The sequence below is a fragment of the Salvelinus namaycush genome, chromosome 14, assembly GCF_016432855.1.
Source record: "Salvelinus namaycush isolate Seneca chromosome 14, SaNama_1.0, whole genome shotgun sequence".
NCBI classification, from domain to species: Eukaryota; Metazoa; Chordata; class Actinopteri; order Salmoniformes; family Salmonidae; genus Salvelinus; species Salvelinus namaycush.
The window spans coordinates 34,623,424-34,643,257 of record NC_052320.1 but is presented as its reverse complement, the minus strand read 5'-3'; the positions used below and the strand labels follow the sequence as shown (position 1 = coordinate 34,643,257).

Below are 19,834 nucleotides of genomic sequence, written 5' to 3'. Positions count from 1 at the left end.
ATATATTTTCCTTAACTAAACATATTGTATTTCAGCTGTTTGAAGCTGGTGTACAAAACCCAAAAGTAAAAGAAGCAAAAACTAAACTTAAGAACGGGAAGCATATTGCAGCTTTAACCGAGGCAGTATTGTTCAGTACTATTTGGTGACGGATTCGGCCATAACTAGCTAGTTCCACTACAAGCTAAGTTTAGCTAGCAAGTTGTGTTTGCTATACCTAAAATGTACTGTAGTCTAACATTATAGCAAGCTATCTAACTAGCCTCAGTGCCTTTCATTAGGTGCAAAACTGTAGAAATGTTTTGACAATAATGGCGGAGAGTAAAGTAAAGACTTTGGCTTGATGACTCGTATTAGTCTTGGAGTAACTATATCTGTATGCTGTAGCTAGCTAGCTAGCTAACATGTGTCTGTGAGATGTCACATATTCTACACTATGCCACTACAGTAGGAATACAGAGAACACCACTTGTGGCAAAGGTTTTCTTAAGAATGCTGAGCTGAAGAAAAGAAATCACTATGTGGATGGGACATTTCTGCTGGGATGGAGTGAGAACATTCTATAACTGTCTGTGCCATGCTGAGAGAGAGAGAGACAGAGACAGCCCTCCCTCGGCCTAAACATCAGCACCACAGGTAACCTCCACAAAGTTGTGAACGATCTGAGAGACAATGCCTTCTATGCCATCAAAAGGAACATAAAATTCGACATACCAATTATGTCGAATCAGTTATAGAAACCATTGCCCTTCATGGTTGTGAGGTATGGTGTCCGCTCACCAACCAAGAATTCACAAAATGGGAAAAACACCAAATTGAGACTGCATGCAGAATTCTGCAAAAATATTCTCGGTGTATAACGTAAAACACCAAATAATGCATGCAGAGCAGAATTAGGCCGATACCGGCTAATTATCAAAATCCAGAATAGAGCTGTTAAATTCTACAACCACCTAAAAGGAAGCGATTCCAAAACCTTCTATAACAATGCCATCACCTACAGAGAGATGAACCTGGAGAAGAGTCCCCTAAGCAAGCTGGTCCTGGGGCTCTGTTCACAAACACAAACAGACCCCATAGAGCCCCAGGACAGCAACACAATAAGACCCAACTAAATCATGAGAAAACAAAAAGATAATTACTTGACACATTGGAAAGAATTAACAAAAAAACAGAGCAAACTAGAAAGCTATTTTTGGCCCTAAACAGAGTGTACACAATGGTACACCTGACCACTTTAACTTAAGGAAAGCTTTGACTATGTACAGACTCAGTGAGCATAGCCTTGCTATTGAGAAAGGCCACCGTAGGCAGACCTGGCTCAAGATAAGACAGGCTATGTGCACACTGCCCACAGAATTAGGTGGAAACAGCTGCACTTCCTAACCTCCTGCCAAATGTATGACCATATTAGAGACGCATTTTCCTCAGATTTCAGACCCACAAATAATTTGAAAAGAATCCCAATTTTGATAAACTCCACAAGAAAAGGGCAACCAGTGAACAAACACCATTGCAAATACAACTCATATGTATTGGTTGTATTTTCCCTTTTTTACTTTAACTATTTGCACTTTGTTACAACACTGTATATAGACATAATACGACATTTGAAATTTCTTTTTTATTTTTGAACTTTTGTGAGTGTAATGTTTACTGTTCATTTATTGTTTATTCCACTTTTGTTAATTATCTATTTCACTTGCTTTGGCAATGTAAACGTATGTTTCCCATGCCAATAAAGCCCCTTGAATTGAATTAAGAGAGAGCATCTAAGGATGGGAGAGCCATCACTTCTGACAGATCTCCTTGCTGATGGTGGCGTTAAACATCATGCAGCCATTGCTTTTCCTTTACTTTTTCCTTTACCTTTTAAATATTGGAAGTTAGTAATTCCACTAAAACTGTTTGGCTAGCTAGCTGACAAACAAACTGCAGATATATCTTCAAATTCATTGTTGTAAACTATTGTATCATATTTGATGGGTTACTGACCTGTCCGTCCTCAGGCTCGATCTGCTGTAGTCTCTACAACTGGACGGTCACCCTCGGATCACACTGGCACAGGATGTCCATGCACCGGATGGCCTGAGGGATGCACTCCTGTTGGACTGGAAAACAAAGAGACATTTGGTCAGTGGTTGTTTTTTTCAATGCTTTATAACCATCTTTATCTGTACAGGAAATGCATTGTTTATCATAACACAAACACACCTTGGACAATGAGACAAGTGGTCCCTCAACACCCAATCCTCGTGTCTCATTGTTTGTTCTTGTTTTCCCAATCAACAGCTACTTCACTGATGAGTGGGTCTTGGAGGTTTACAAGTCTGCACCAGCACATTACTATAACGACGCAGATAAGGTGCGATGAATCTCATGATTTTGAAATCTTTTCGTCGAGCATTTGCCATCTCAACATGGATCCTGTTTCTCTATATGTCTTTTGTGAGATGTATCTCACTCTATGTTAACATGCCAGGGTTCAGAAATGGAGGAATGTTCATAGTGACTCCTGCAGGCATTAAGCTCTGGATCAAGAAACCTTTGTATGCCAAAATCATGTCTCCAGATGTGAAGATCTTCTCAAACCCTGACTTCTGAACAATGGCTTTGTCCGACACTGGTCCTGAATACAGATCGCTGCAGTATGTTATCACCGAATTAGGTGCAACTCCCAGGAGTAGCTTGAAGGAGTGCATTGAACGGTACACAGAGTAGGTTTGCATCTGCACGTCCATATGACCTGGAGTAGCAACTTCTATGTCAGTACAGTCAATGACCATCCTCCAGTTTTTGCTGGACCGCTGAAAAGAAGCAGACAAGTACGTTTGGTTCTTCTCCTGACTTGTAACAGTCGTCATGATGCTAATGAAAAAAAGTATTGTGGATCACATGAATAAAAGTGATGGTAACATTGCTGACTGCTTGCACTTCAACAGAATAGTTGAGCCAGGTACAAGTTGGTGTAGCTGTGACCCAACTTCATAAACTCCATGAACACTTACTCCTCAAATGACAGCACCTCAACCCTCCACTTGGCAAAGTAGACGACACAGTCCTTGTAATGTTCCAAGTAGTCAACAAATATTTCTCAGATGCCGGAGCTTGTGAATTTAAATAGACTTTATTACAAAAAGTAACAAAGTCGAGCAATTCCATGGAAGAATTGACTCTCTATTCTTAGTACTTTGCTTTTATACAGTCTTACCCTTACATTCGCTAGCAAAAAAACGTTATCTTGGCCAGGTCGCAGTTGTAAATGAGAACTTGTTCTCAACTAGCCTACCTGGTTAAATAAAGGTGAAATAAATAATAAATAAAACATAACATTGTCACCTCACTTTCATGTAAATTATTGATACCTTCTAGCCTTGGCCACGCTAATCTTGCTGCCTTTCTTATTAGGGCATAAATTATATTGGTGGCATGACACACAGACATGCACACTCCTACTGCAGGTCTAATAGTGCCTATAACTGATTAGCTAATGTTCCTGTCCAAAGGTCTTCACAAGTTCAGGCCGATGTTGCCTTCACACGACCAGATATGGCCCAGACCAGTCACATCTTGTTGGTCTACCTTGCCTCATCCACATGGATTCTGCTTATGTTTGGTTTTTTACATGTCTAATATTTAAACTTATATCGATTCTTCTTTCTACTTCAAAGAGAACAGTATAGGTACTGAAAATCACCAGATGACTGGAAATTCTCTAACAGCGGCAAGTAACTACAGTTGGTGGTTACCTAGCTAATTTTCATAAGCACCTAGCTAGCTAACCACAGATATTTTACCCACCCAAAATAGCTTGTTAGCAGCTAGAAAACAGGACTTACCTTATTACACGACTCCAGTGATGTCTCTCGCTTACAGAGGTCGGGAAATTATAAAATACACGTGTGCTTATTAGAATAGTGGTTACAATCCGGTACATAGCACTGAACCATACCTGCTTCTGATCGACGGAGATGCCTAAGGTTAACTAGTTAGCTACAAAGGCCAGGGTCATGCAAAAAGTTATAGTAATTAAAAAATGCTAAGATAGGTAATTTGAAAAATGCTAAACGAGAAATAAACAATATAAATTATTTAAATGAGAAACTACAAAAACGCTATAATATCTACTAGTTATTCTACTTGCTAGGTTACTTTCTACTTGTCGATGAGAGTTTTCATGGAGAAATGTGGACTTTTTTCCTAGTTATGATGTCAAAGCTTGCAGAGGATGTGTAGTTCTGTATGATAGCCACATTAGCGGCTAATTATCATTTCATTTCGGAGGTAAATACAGGCAAATATATTGATAAAAGTGAGAGATTTACACTGTTCTCAAAACATCACGTCAGGGTAAGCCTACATGAAAGACAGACCTTATTTGAAGTGGTTTTAAAATCCCCTATGGGAAAAATGAATGGTGGAAAAACAATTGGAAACATTTCCGTGTTTGACTGCTAGCCTAGGTTTTATGTGTATTATGACTCATACTGTGGTACTCTACTGAAATACTGTAGAATTCCATTCATTCTTATGGAGGACTGCACTTTTTGGGAAGTGCCAATATGGCCGACTGGTGGCTTCAGAGCCTCTCACTTACCAATACATCAGCAATCCAGGATGTATCAGGGGAGATTGTAGAAGAGAGTGTGGGGCGTAGCGGCGGAGAGGGTGTTTTCGTTTGGCTGTAACATGATACCAGTAACGGGAACACAGCTATGGGACAGTAGACATATCCTTGATTTCATGCATTTCGGCGGTAACGCTATCTGGCTCACTGCTAGGACGACTATCAAAAAAGGATGGGTGGCGCAGAATAAATGAATGAAGGCGAATGATTTTGGAAAAACTAGCAGCAGCAATTGACAGAGAAGTTGCGCAGGCTACATAGCCCAGGGCTATCATAATAGCCTCGTAAACCGTTTTGCATGGAGATGCATTCACGTCAACAGCATCATGAAGAAGGTGACATATGGCGTTTGTGTTGTGTCTACGTTCCTACATTGTCTTAGATAACACAGTGACACGGCGTTCACAGCAAGATTTGTAGCCGCATAAGATCATTTCAAAGAATCACTTCATCGCGGATCTCAGTTTGGAGGATTGGCCTATTTTTACGGTAGGGCGGGGGTGAAAAATCCAGTAGTACGCTAGTTGAAGTGACCCGTCAGAATACCGGGAACATTTTCAGTTGAATGTATCGCCCATTTAACTCAAACAAAATGATGAATTCGATGGTCTTTGCTGAGGCTTTGTCATCTTCGGGTGCCGCTAGGTTCCCAGTAGGAGCGCCAGCCTCTGGTGCTAGGGTGTCTAGTGCCCTACGGAACGATTTGGGTTCCAACATTCATGCCTTGAAAACCCTTAACCTGCGATTTCGATGTTTCCTAGCTAAAGTTCATGAATTGGAGCGTAGAAACAAGTTGTTAGAAAATCAACTACAGGACGCTTTAGAGCAATCCCGCTACAGAGCCTACTTTAGCCGAGAACAAGCCACCCAAACGGGACATTTGGACTTTTTTCTGGCTCGGCCACGGGTACCCGGTACGATATGGAGCTTTACCCAAACAAGGAGGTTTGGGGACCGAATCGAGACTTTCCACAGCCCCGGGGTGTCATGGATGCAGCCGGATGGTGTTGGAGTTCAAGTCGACACCGTCACCCCTGAACTGCGAGCCCTTTACAATGTGTTGGCTAAAGTCAAACGAGATAGAGATGAGTACAGAAAAAAGTAAGTGATGTCACTTTCTTTTAGCACTTTAAATTGTTAAATTGTCATTCAAGCCATTGTCCACGTGTCTGATATGTTGTTTTTACTTAGACTATTTCACAGGTTGTTGAGAAACTTGTTGAACTTGGTTACAAGTTGTTGACAAGGTGTCGCTTACGTTATTACATGTACATAGCAATAGACCTTCGGTTCAGAGGTTTGAGCTTCTTGGTGTAATGCCTTAGTCTTTGGCTGATGGTCCCAGGTTCAACTGTTTTTGAATAGATTATTTTTTTAACCTTTATTTAACTAGGCAAGTCAGTTAAGAACAAATTCTGGTTGGACTACTCCCTGATATGCTACATTAGTGTCAGAAGTGGGATGGCAATGTTGGGAGGCCAATGTAAGCATGCCTCATTGTTATGAGGCGAAAGGGTTTTTTGTAATAGTGAAGCGCAGGATGTGCTCTCAGAAATTTGACTGGTAGTTAAACGTACAACACGGCGAACTTCGTTAAGAGGTTTGAGCCCCGTGGTATACTGGCTGCGGTGTTGGTCTGACAGTTAGGACACAATCCCTAAACCCTGAATTCACTATGTGCACCAAATAATAGCATTCCTATTGTTTACCCCACTACTATGCAATTACAATGCAATTACACAATTACTATGGTACATGTTAACACAATGTCTTAACTAGTGTAATTACAATGTTATTACACAAGTCTGAATGTCAGTTAGTACCTCAAAAGGTTGACTCTGTATCTTCTACCCATGCCATATTTTGTGTATTGTTTTTTTTTTTAAACATCAGCAAGTGTACAAAATGTTTGTCATAAAGAAAGACTGAAAAATATTGTAATTAGGTAAGAAAGTGTGTGTGTGTGGGGGGGGGGGGGGGGGGTACCCAAATATACACTGTTCTAGAGGAACTATAGTGTGCCTTATCAGTTTTCACAGTTAATCCTAAGGAAATTTAACAGCGAACATTCTCATCTCTGAGGAATTCCGTCCTCATTGTGAGAGGTACCTCCCATTATAATCAGAGGATGTGAGTCATGCTATTTTTACGCTTGAAAAGTTGAGGAATGCTTCTTTAACAGTATGAGGCAGTTTGCCTTGAGGATGTTACCCATTTGTTCTTGTCTGAATTGGGAATGAAAAGGCAGCATGCCATCAGACACTCCTCAGCTCAAAAACTCACCCGACCACCCACCCAAAACTCTCTCTCTCTCTCTCTCGTGCTCCCTCTCTCGTGCTCCCTCTCTCAAGGGATTTGTGGGTTCGATTACAGGCTCAAAATACCCAGAAACAAAGAACTTTCTTCTGAAACTCGTCAGTCTATTCTTGTTTGGAGAAATTAAGGTTATTCCATGCGAGAAATTGCCAACAAACGGAAGATATCGTACAACGCTGTGTACTACTCCCTTCACAGAACAGCGCAAACTGGCTCTAACCAGAATAGAAAGAGGAGTGGGAGACCCCGGTGCACAACTTACATAATGCAAAAACACATTGTTGGAGAAGAACGTAAAAGTGCAATATGTGCCATGTAAAGAAGCTAACGTTTAAGTTCCTTGCTCAGAACATGAGAACATATGAAAGCTGGTGGTTCCTTTTAACATGAGTCTTCAATATTCCCAGTTAAGAAGTTTTAGGTTGTAGTTATTATCAGAATTATAGGAGTATTTCTCTCTATACCATTTGTATTTCATATACCTTTGACTATTGGATGTTCTTATAGGCTCTATAGTATTGCCAGCCTAATCTCGGGAGTTGATAGGCTTGAAGTCATAAACAGTGCTGTGCTTCAAGCATTGTGAAGAGCTGCTGGCAAACGCAGGAAAGTGCTGTTTGAATGAATGCTTACGAGCCTGCTGCTGCCTACCATCGCTCAGTCAGACTGCTCTATCAAATATCAAATCATAGACTTAATTATAATATAATAAACACACAGAAATACGAGCCTTAGGTCATTAATATGGTCAAGTCCGGAAACTATCCTTTCGGAAACAAAACTTTTATTCTTTCAGTGAAATACGGAACCGTTCCGTACTTTATCGAACGGGTGGCATCCATAAGTCTAAGTATTGCTGTTACATTGCACAACCTTCAATGTTATGTGATAATTATGTAAAATTCTGGCAAATTAATTACTGTCTTTGTTTGGAAGAAATGGTCTTCACACCGTTCGCAACGAGCCAGGCGGCCCAAACTGCTGCATATACCCTGACGCGAATGCGCTTCTGTTAAATCATCACCCGTTTGGCGAAGTAGGCTGTGATTCGATGATAAATTAGCAGGCACCGCATTGATTATATGCAACGTGGGACAAGCTAGTTAAACTAGTAATATCATCAACCATGTGTAGTTAACTAGTGATTATGTAAAGATTGATTGTTTTTTATAAGATAAGTTTAATGCTAGCTAGCAACTTACCTTGGCTCCTTGCTGCACTCGCGTAACAGGTGGTCAGCCTGCCACGCAGTCTCCTCGTGGATTGCAATGTAATCGGCCATAATCGGCGTCCAAAAATGCAGATTACCGATTGTTATGAAAACTTGAAATCGGCCCCAATTAATCGGCCATGCCGGTCGACCTCTAATGTCGTTCGACCTCTGTCTACGCTGTATTTCTGATCAATTTGATGTTATTTTAAATGACATTTCTAAGTGACCCCAAACTTTTGAACGGGAGTGTAGGTTCAGATCTGCCAGTGTTTAGTTCATTCTAATGTCGTGATTACAGGTCTTTGTCTTTCACTCTCATACAGGTTTAGTCGCAGGTCATTTCACTCCACACTGACCGATGCTTCCTCTGATAGGTCTGGAATAATACAGTAGGTCAGAGGAGTAGAAGTATCTCATTGCCTCTCTGCTGGGCTCAAGTGCTCCTTGCCCTGTCATTCTCCAGTGGAATGCATTCTCAGTGTTATTTATCCCTGGGTCGGAATTCCAGTGCCAATGTCATTCACATGTTTTTATTCATAATAGAGGCCATTTATTAAAGCATTAAGGACACACACACATAAACACACTGAGGTGTATTAATCAGATATAATGAAAGAGGGGTCTCTTGTTTTCCCTCTCTGTGCCGCTGATGACTCAAAGCTAATTGACCAATGGGTGTTCATGGTCGATTTCTCTCAAAGTGCCCGTCAATAGGAATAACCAGGATACAGGTCCTATTTATAAACCTGGATTGTGGAATACTAGCTGTTATGCAATTCATGGGCATTCATCAATGTAGTTTCTGACGTAACTGTATGGGCTAACAAACCATTGGCATATGACGTGCCAAACTGAACATGGCGGTGTGGCTCAGTTGGTAGAGCATGGTGTTTGCAATGCCAGGTTCACGGTTTCAATTCCTATTGGACTCAACAATACAAAAATGTATGCACACACTACTGTAAGGTGATTTGGATAAAAATATCTGCTAAATGGCCTATATTTGGGCTTAATTTGTGTTTGAAGGTTTGGAGCCATATGTACTTCAGAGTTGTGGTGTGTTCCACTCATTAACTTTGAGAAGCTTTAACAGGGGCCCATTGTTTCAACAAACAGAGAAGCCTGTGTTTTAAAAATACAGAGTGCTGAGAGAATGAGCTGACTTGGATGACAAAGTGTTATTGTGAGTGCAACCAATTAGGTTTATTTGACAAAGAGGGCATTGGAGTGGCATTGTTGACCTGTGGACAGTGAATTTCAGGTTCAAAGTGCAAACACGATTTTGTTTGGACACTTGATGTTGTACCCTTGAAATGTTTTTGTTGTTGTTTGAAGCCTGTTGATATTCATTAGGATTAAAATGGGCTCGATACTTTCAGGCAACTGAATTGTAATGTTCAGGTAGTACCGCCCACCATGATAGTGGTGCGAGGGTGAGCTGTTTGTTCACCTGCACCCGCCTGCAATTGCTAATAACCAATCCATAACCACCCAACTATATGGATAAAGTGAAAACCTGACCCTAACCCGCTAATATACAACATGCGCTGTAGGCTACAGTCAGAGACGGCAGAATGATTTTTGGACAGGGTGTGCAGGATTTTTTTGTTGCCTAATTTAGATTTTTTTCTGTTTATAATTTCTGACATTTTGGTAGGGCATTTTTTATTCAACGTGTCTATAATTAGACACAGTTGAAGTCGGAAATTTACATACACTTAGGTTGGAGTCATTAAAACTCGTTTTCAACCACTCCACACATTTCTTGTTAACAAACTATAGTTTTGGCAAGTTGGTTAGGACATCTACTTTGTGCTTGACACAAGTCATTTTTCCAACAATTGTTTTCAGACAGATTATTTCACTTATAATTCACTGTATCACAATTCCAGTGGGTCAGAAGTATACATACACTAAGTTGACTGTGCCTTTAAACAGCTTGGAAAATTCCAGAAAATGTCATGGCTTTAGAAGCTTCTGATGGGCTAATTGACATAATTTGAGTAAATTGGATGTGTACCTGTGGATGTATTTCAAGGCCTACCTTCAAACTCAGTGCCTCTTTGCTTGACATCATGAGAAAATCAAAAGAAATTAGCCAAGACCCCAGAAAAACAAATTGTAGACCTCCACAAGTCTGGTTCACCCTTGGGAGCAATTTCCAAAGGCCTGAAGGTACCACGTTCATCTGTACAAACAATAGTACGCAAGTATAAACACCATGGCACCACGCAGCCGTCATACCGCTCAGGAAGGAGACGCGTTCTTTCTCCTAGAGATGAAGGACCCTGTGAAGATGCTGGAGGAAACAGGTACAAAAGTATCTATATCCACAGTAAAACGAGTCCTATATCGACATAATCTGAAAGGCCGCTCAGCAAGGAAGAAGACACTGCTCCAAAACCACCATAAAAAAGCCAGACTACGGTTTGCAACTGCAAATGGGGACAAAGATCATACTTTTTGGAGAAATGTCCTCTGGTCTGATGAAACAAAAACAGAACTGTTTGGCCATAATGACCATCGTTATGTTTGGAAGAAAAAGGGGGAGGCTTGCAAGCAGAAGAACACCATCCCAAACGTGAAGCACGGGGGTGGCAGCATCATGTTGTGTGGGTGCTTTGCTGCAGCAGGGACTGGTGCACTTCACAAAATAGATGGCTTAATGAGGCAGGAAAATGATGTGGATATATTGAAGCAACATCTCAAGACATCAGTCAGGAAGTTAAAGCTTGGTCGCAAATGGGTCTTCCAAATGGACAATGACCCCAAGCATACTTACAAAGTGGTGAGTCAAAATGGCTTAAGGACAACAAAGTCAAGGTATTGGAGTGGCCATCACAAAGCCCTGACCTCAATCCTATAGAAAATTTGTTGGCAGAACTGAAAAAGCGTGTGCGAGCAAGGAGGTCTACAAACCTGACTCAGTTACACCAGCTCTGTCAGGAGGAATGGGCCAAAATTCACCCAACTTATTGTGGGAAGCTTGTGGAAGGCTACCTGAAACATTTGACCCAAGTTAAACAATTTAAAGGCAACGCTACCAAATTCTAATTGAGTGTAAACTGACCCACTGGGAATGTGATGAAAGAAATAAAAGCTTAAATAAATCCCTCTACTATTATTCTGACATTTCACATTCTAAAAATAAAGTGGTGATCCTAACTGACCTAAAACAGGGAATTTTTACTAGGATTAAATGTCAAGAATTGTGGAAAAAAATGTATTTGGCTAAGGTGTATGTAAACTTCCGACTTCAACTGTACATGCAGCTTCTCTTCTGTCATTATATGTTGCCCTAGATGACTAAATAAACCCTTACTCACCAGAATAACGTCACAAATCGATAGAATGAATGCTTAAATCTACAGTAGTTGACATCTGTAGTTTTTTTCTGTAATCTCTGCTTCTTTCGAGGATTATAGACGTTTTAGGGACCAGGGATTAAATGTAACAGTACAAAAGCGGGAAAGATTTTCTTTGCAAAATTCCCATATTACATCAGTTTGACCACTTGTAAGGAAATAGAAAGCTATGAAAACGACACTTGTTTCTGATAAGATTTCAGTTCAGTTTGGATGCATGTTTTATGTGGTTAAAATACTATCAGCTTTTATTATGCTGATAAAGAAAGCACCTCTATAGATGGTATCTAATTGCACATTGGCATTCTCTCGAGATGCTGAGATAAATAAATCCTACTTCTCCAATCCTGTTCCTGAGTCAACATTTTGCCTACATTTGGTGTATCATTTTACCTCAAGAAATTCTTAATTATTAAGGAGTACATATTAAGGCTATGCGAGAGGTTATAGACCTGCAGTCAGTGTCCAGATTTAAGTTTCCATTTAACCCATCCAAACACTAGGTTACAGTCCCGTTGACGTGTCATTTGCTTATTTGAAGTCCCCGTCTTGCAACTGTCAAATTTGTAAAGCGCCTCACAATCATCACACATAACATAACACTGCTATCATCTTCATTTACCACTTCACCAAATCTTTCGCAAACTTTACTTTTCTGGCCCTCCCTTCTCTTTATTTTAAACTCTCCATTTCACAGCTTTACTCTTATTGAATTAAACACCGACATTGACTTTTTTGTCTCCGTGGGTTGACGTTAACTTTTTCTGCCTGTTCCCAAATGCATTTTGCGATTGGCGTGTAGGCTATTTAGTTAGGTCCTAAAGTTTAGCCTAAAATAATGGGGGTAAAAACTCTATGTAGCCTATAGATATAAATTGCACCAGAATTAGACATTTATCAATTTGTTTTAAGGTATTGTTTTCTCTTTATTCAACGCGCCCTTCATCCACCGCGGATATAATCAAATATGACCTTGTGGACATCGACACCACTCTGATCTGACCATGCCTCGCGTATGCCAGTGTGTTGCTGATGGGCTGCACAAAGAAGCAGCAAGCCACACTGGATAGGGTACAGAAAAGCAAGATAATAACAAAAAACTGAGACATCCCATTGACCCTTCCACCACCACAGGCACAGCAGTAAGATTGGTCACTGACATGCACCAACCTGACCACCCTCTCTCTACATGATCTCCTACCACAGACAAGGGGAGACAGCGCTGGCAGAGTCCTCCGCAACCAGAACCAACTGTCCAGCATCAAAGCAAGAACAAATAGACTGAAAAATTCGTCCATAGCCACTGACAGACTTTTTAATAACCAAATGGACTTTTCAACTGTAATTGGTTAGGACCTTTTCAATTGAATGTAGTATCCTGTGTATTTTAAGCATTTAACTAAATGTAACTGCATTCTGCATAATTCAGTCTCGTTGACTGCAAGTATGAATGAAATAAATCAAAATCAGGGTTATGAGTCAACCCGCGCATCACTAGAACACAACCCTGATCAAGGACCACATAACTAAAGTAAAAAATAATAAAAAGTAACACAATACAATAACAATAACGAGGCTATATACAGGGGGTACCGGTACTGAGTCATTGTGTGTGGGTACAGGTTTGTCAAGTTAATTTGTACATGTAGGTAGGGGTGAAGTGACTATGCATAGATAATAAACAGTGAGTGGCAGCAGTGTACAAAACAAATGGGGGGGGGGGGGGGGGGGGGGGTCAATGTAAATAGTCCGGTGGCCATTTGATTCATTGTTCAGCAGTCTTATGACTTTGGGGTAGAAGTGGTTAAGGAGCCTTTTGGTCCAAGACTTAGAGCTCCGGTACCACTTGCCGTGCAGTAGCAGAGAAAACAGTCTATGACTTGGGTGACTGGAGTCTCTGACAATTTTTGGGGATTTCCTTTGACACCGCCTAGTATATAGGTCCTGGATGACAGGAAGCTTGGCCCCAGTGATGTACTGGGCCATACGCACTACCCTCTGTAGCGCCTCACGGTCAGATGCCAAGCAGTTGCCATACCAGGCGGTGATGCAACCGGTCAGGATGCCCTCGATGGTGCAGCTGTAGAACTTTTAGAGGATATGGGGACCCATGCCAAATCTTTTCAGTCTCCTGAGGGGGAAAATGTGTTGTCGTGCCCTCTTCACGACTGTCTTGGTGTGTTTGGCAGCTGGCGTCTGGGTTTCCCTTTGTAGTCCGTAATAGTTTTCAAGCCCTGCCACATGCAACAAGTGTCAGAGCCGTTGTAGTAGGATTCAATCTTAATCCTGTATTGACACTTTGCTTGTTTGATGGTTTGTCTGAGGGCATAGCGGGATTTCTTAAAAGCGTCCGGATTACTGTCCCGCTCCTTGAAAGCGGCAGCTTTAGCCTTTAGCTCAATGCGGATGTTTCCTTTAATCTATGGCTTCTGGTTGGGATATGTACGTACGGTCACTGTGTGGGGACGACGTCGTCAATGCACTTATTGATGAAGCAGAGGACTGAGGTGGTATACTCCTCAATGCCATTGGATGAATCCCGGAACATATTCCAGTCTGTGCTAGCAAAACAGTCCTGTAGCGTAGCATCCGCGTCATCTGACCACTTCCGTATTGAGCAAGTCACTGGTACTTCCTGCTATAGTTTTTGATTGTAAGCAGGAATCAGGAGGATATATTTATGGTCAGATTTGCCAAATGGAGGGCGAGGGAGAGCTTTGTATGCGTCTCTGTGTGTGGAGTAAATGTGGTCTAGAGTTTTCTTCCCTCTGGTTGCACATGTGACATGCTGGTAGAAATTAGGTTAAATGGATTTAAGTTTGCCTGCATTAAAATCCCTGGCCACTAGGAGCGCTGCTTCTGGATGAGCCTTATAGAGTTGGTTGAGTGCGGTCTTACTGGCAGCATCGGTTTGTGGTGGTAAATAGACGGCAACAAATAATATAGATGAGAACTTTCTTGGTAGATAGTGTGGTCTACAGCTTATCATAAGCTACTCTACCTCAGGTGAGCAATACCTCGAGACTTCTTTAATATTAGACATCGTGTACCAGCTGTTATTGACAAATAGACACACACCCCCACCCCTCGTCTTACCAGATTCTCTGTCCTGCCGGTGCATGGAAAATCCCGCCAGGTCTATATTATCCGTGTCGTTGTTCAGCCACAAATCAGGGAAACATAAGATATTACAGTGCAAACTATCTGATGACTGCCTCCTCTAAATACATCCCATATTCTTCCAAAAAGGCGTAGCCTATATTTTATTTGTTGAAATTGTCAGAGTGGCTCGAAATATTACAGATTGTTCTTAAGAGTGACCAATATTCTAACCCTCAGCACATGCCCCATCCTCATCCAGTGGATGGTGATATTAGGGATGGATGTGTTGTTTTGTTAATGTTACGGGAGTCTAGCCAGCACTGCGTCCTGGCTCCCGGCACAAGGACCTGCCTCCTAATGGGATTGGTGTCTGTCTGTGTAACCACCCCGCTCCCCTCCCCACCCCAGGCCATCCTGCAGAGCGAGATGGAGGCTGCACTTCTTAATTCAACCCCCATCCTATTTTGGAGTCTTTGTGAGTCATCAAATATAGATGTGTCAGGAATTTACCATCTGTGGAATGCTTGATATCACGTTCCATGTACTTTGAAAATGAATGTTTCCGATTGTCATATACTGTATATCAGCTAAGCTTATGCAGGCCCTTTAAACTTTATGAACTACAGTTTTGACCTAGCTAGTTTACTGAGTGGGTGGCAGTAGTTAAACAATATGATAGCACACATTCAAAAAAGTCCCCTACACCAAAGGCAACGTTGCAGATAAAAAATAAGACGATATGCTTAATTTTGTGGTTTCAGTAACATTTTTCTTTGAAGATTATTCACTACCTGATCAACAACATTGAAGATCTCATTCCAAAATGATGGACATTAATATGGAGTTGGTTTGCTTTGCTGCTATAACAGCCTCCACTCTTCTGGGAAGATTTTCCACTAGATGTTGGAACATTGCTGTGGGGACTTGCTTCCATTCAGCCACAAGAGCAATAGTGAGGTCGGGCAATTAGACCTGGTTCACTGTCGGCGTTCCAATTCATTCCAAAGGTGTTTGATGGAGTTGAGGTCAGGGCTCTATGCAAGTAAAAGTTATTCCACACCGATCTCGACAAACCATCTTTGTATAGACCTCGCTTTTTGCACGGGAGCATTGTCATGCCACAAAGTTGGAAGCACAGAATCGTCTAGAATGTCATTATATGCTGTAGCGTTAAGATTTCCCTTCACTGGAACAAAGGGGCCTAGCCCGAACCATGAAACACGGCCCCAGACCATTATTCCTTCTCCACCAAACTTTACAGTTGGCACTATGCGTTCGGGCAGGTAGTGTTCTCCTGGCATCCGCCAAACCCAGATTCTTCCGTCGGACTGCCAGAGGGTGAAGTGTGATTTACCACTCCAGCCGACGCTTAGCATTGCGCAAGGTGATTTTAGGCTTGTGTGCGGCTGCTCGACCATGGAAACCCATTTCATAATGCTCCCGACGAACAGTTCTTGTGAAGACGTTGCTTCCAGAGGCAGTTTGGAACTCGGTAGGGAGTGTTCAGCACTCGGTGGTCCTGTTCTGTGAGCTTGTGTGGCCTACCACTTCGCGGCTGAGCCGTTGTTGCTCGTAGATGTTTCCGCTTCACAATAACAGCACTTACAGTTGACCGGGGCAGCTCTGGCAGGGAAGAAATTTGACAAACTGACTTGTTGGAAAGGTGGACAAGTTGAAAGTCACTGAGCTCTTCTATAAAGCCATTCTATTGCCAATGTTTTTGTTTATGGAGATTGCATGACTGTGTGCTCGATTTTATACACCTGTCAGCAACAGGTGTGACTGAAATATCCAAATCCAATAAGTTGAAGGGGGGTCCACATAATCTTGTATATATAGTGTATATAAAACGGTACCATTGAAGTCAAATGGCCTTTGTTAAATAAACTAGCGTGGTGGCCGTGTAGCTCAGGCGGTAGGGCATGGAGCTTGCAACGCCAGGGTGGGTTTGATTCCTGCTAGGGCCACCAGACATAAAATGTATGCACGCATGACTGTAAGCTTTGGAAAAAAGTGTGTGCATATAAGTAGTATAAGCAAGCAGATCCATGTTGACACGTTAAAAACAGCCTTGGTGTTTTTGGATGAGCTACAGAATATCCTACACATTTTGCCTCAAGGTTTTTTCATTTTGTTCACAAGCATGGGGAACCACAGAGGTGAATCTCAGTCACAGTTTGACTGTTTATTTACAGAGTCAACAGCTTTCTCTCCACGGATCTGCTCTCCAGAAGAACAAGGACTTCTTCAACTGATAAAAGTCTGTGTACAAAGGAGACAAGCCTACTGATCTAGAATTATGGCTTGGCCATAGAGTAGCCTAACGGTGTAAATGGCAGAAAAAGAGAGAGAGAGAGACAATCTGAAATGCATGTTAGGCCAAAACAATGCACTCATGTAACTGAATCAAGTGGCGATTCTTGGCTATCCCTGAGTCGTTAGCATATGTGGCAGTGGCAGCCTATGTTAGTCATATCTCAGCTATCTTTTCACGCATCGCTCACCTACCACACACAGGCACACGAATCAATGTTTTCTCTTAAATTACCCCGTCTCCTGATTCTTCAAAGTGATAGGGGGCCACTGAGTGCATAGTGTTGACAGTGAGATCATGCTCTTATTCCTTGTCCACTTTGTAGCGTTCCCCGAAAGAGAGCTGCCGTTTCCTGTTTGTCCGAGTACACAAGGATAATTGTCTCTGTGACAACCCTATGAAGGCGTTACGTTGAAATACTTGACACACTTCAATGACGCGCTAAAGAAGGATGACGGCAAGTGACGTCTATGACAACCATATTGACAATAGGCCTTTTGATGATACAGTGAAATAAAGTGTTTGAGAACATTGAGCGGTTGACGTTGTAACTGAGCAAAATAAAGTACGGCTATCTTGTCTTACAACCCGCCCCTTTGGACTTTTATTCTCCCCGTCGCTGTAAGTAATGTTTGCCTACAGGATGGTAAAAAGTCATAGCAAAGAGAACAGTCCAATGTTATTTGCTTAGTAATCTTCCAGTGTGATCTCTCTCTCTCTCTTAGTCTACATAGGCTGCTGTCATTGCTGTCCGTACAAGGCTTATTGCACTGTTTTTAAAAGCAGATGTACATAACAAACCAGAGCCGACATCAACATCACAAGCGCGCATGGCTTTGGGAAAGCGGAAGCTCAACCGAGACAAGTTACCTCATTGGTACCTTTTGATGTATGCCTGATACAGTGTAATAATTCATAATGACTTGAGCATTTGTCTAAAGTTGGTCACATTGTTTCCGTGACTCGGTGAGAAGAAGGTCAAAGGTACAGTAGGCGTCAACCACGCCTGTGTGAACGAGGAACCTTGCCAGAGACCTGAAACTCCCAGAGCTAATGCCTAGGTTTTAGCTCATCAAGCTAACACGGTCTTGTGTTGCGCTGGAGACCTGAGTTTGAACCCAGTCATTACACATGGTCGGTTGAGCCTCAGCCAAGGCGACTCTCCATTGAACAGCAAGACTAGACAGAGGAAAGCACAGTGTTTACTACATAGCAACAAAGCTGTGGACAGTTACAGACTTCGCTGACATTGTATCACTGTCCTCCATGCATTTAGTGGACAACAGAGAACAAAGGAAATGGCTGAATGAGTAGGAAAGACTTTCTGGCTTCCAGGTTGATGATTTCACATGGTTAGTTGATTGCTTGCGCTACTAAGGTGATTGTGAGTAAACAGGCTACAGGGGTGTCTGCTCAAGTGATCTGTGTTAGGATTTATACAGGGCTGACCCTGGGACTGCACTGACCAAACCCTGTGTGTGTGTGTGTGTGATGTGTTCCAGATGGGAGGAGGAGCTGTCTAAGCGCCAGCAGCTGGAGGCCGTGGTGGAGACACTACAGGAGGTGAGAGCTCGCCATTTTAAATCATCACACCTGTACTGTACTCCCTCTTCTAGCTCACCGCATCCCAACACTCCTCCTGAAGTATCCAGGCATGGGCAAGAGGGAGTTTTCAACATATTTCTTTGAACGGTCATTTTCCTTTTAAATCCAAAGTTCAAATGTCATTGGCCATTAAAGCTAGAATCCTTAGTTGCTATTAGTATACACAGGGTACAAAACATTAAGAACACCTTCCTAATATTGAGTTGCACCCCCCTTTGGCCTCAGAAGAGCCTCAATTCGTCGGGGCATGGACTCTGCAAAGCGTTCCATACTTTCTTTGTCTTTCCAATTCACCCTCTGAATGGCATACATTATTATAATCTATTTCTCAATTGTCTCAAGGCTTAAAGATCCTTATTTAACCTGTCTCCTCTCCTTCATCTACACTGATTGAATTGGATTTAACAAGTGACATCAATAAGGGATCATAGCTTTAACCTGGATTCACCTGGTCAGTCTATGTCATGGGAAGAGCAGGTGTTCTTAATGTTTGGTACACTCAGTGTATCCTCATTGATTCTTGAGGAATATAACTTATAAATGCCTCATGAGCCTAGATCGTACCCCATCAGAACCCCAAATATAAGCTTGTTTTACTCTGTTGTAAACAATAGAAATATAAACAAAGACTGTATAGCCTCAAAACATAACATCTGTCATTTTGATTTCGTGGGTGGTCAGTTCTTACATCCATAGCTCTATGTATGAATGGTCTCTAGCTATGAGTGGTTATATTTCTCTAGGCCCATCCCTCAGCTTTTTACCAAAACAGAGGCAGGGTGACCGCTTTGGTATTGTTTTAATAAAGGATTCTAGCTTTAATTAAGGGACAATCCATGAAGGCAAGTAAATAAGTGCACACTTCAGGAGAAAAATACAGATTCTTGGGATGCAGGCTCAGCCTCTGTGTCATGTTTGTGTGTATTTTGCATGATTGCCAGTAAGCTCCCTATTCAGCAGTTGTGATAACATATCTCCGGATGCCTCTGACGTACTGTAATGTGCTCTGTGTCTGTATTCTACAGAACAGAATGGCAAAGTTCATGATAGAAAACAGATATGGGTGGGGACTTCACATGCTTTAGTCCCCCTGTGTATATGTTAGTCAGTGGGAACAGTGGTGTGTTAATGTGTTTTAAAACCCCCCCAAAGACCGAGATCACATTACCCCCCAAAAAACTGCCAAGAGCACTGACTCTCCCCGACTAGCTATGCCTCAACTGTTTCCTGCTAGCTGCATTCCAGATTACTTTTATTGGAGCTCTTGGCCCAAAACCCAAGACTCAATCCAC

General features: G+C 41.9%; 1 protein-coding gene across 2 annotated transcripts in view; it reads left to right on the top strand.

The window, feature by feature from the left end:
- The first annotated feature begins 4,757 nt into the window (after positions 1–4,757).
- LOC120059434 (intermediate filament family orphan 2-like) overlaps positions 4,758–19,834 on the top strand; it is a 30,263-nt gene continuing 15,186 nt past the window's right edge. For both annotated transcript variants that reach the window (XM_039008478.1, XM_039008477.1), the window contains exons 1-2: positions 4,758–5,728; positions 18,440–18,500. In XM_039008478.1, coding sequence (XP_038864406.1) covers positions 5,193–5,728; positions 18,440–18,500 — 597 coding nt within the window. In that variant the 5' untranslated portion in view covers positions 4,758–5,192. The remainder of the gene's footprint in view (positions 5,729–18,439; positions 18,501–19,834) is intronic.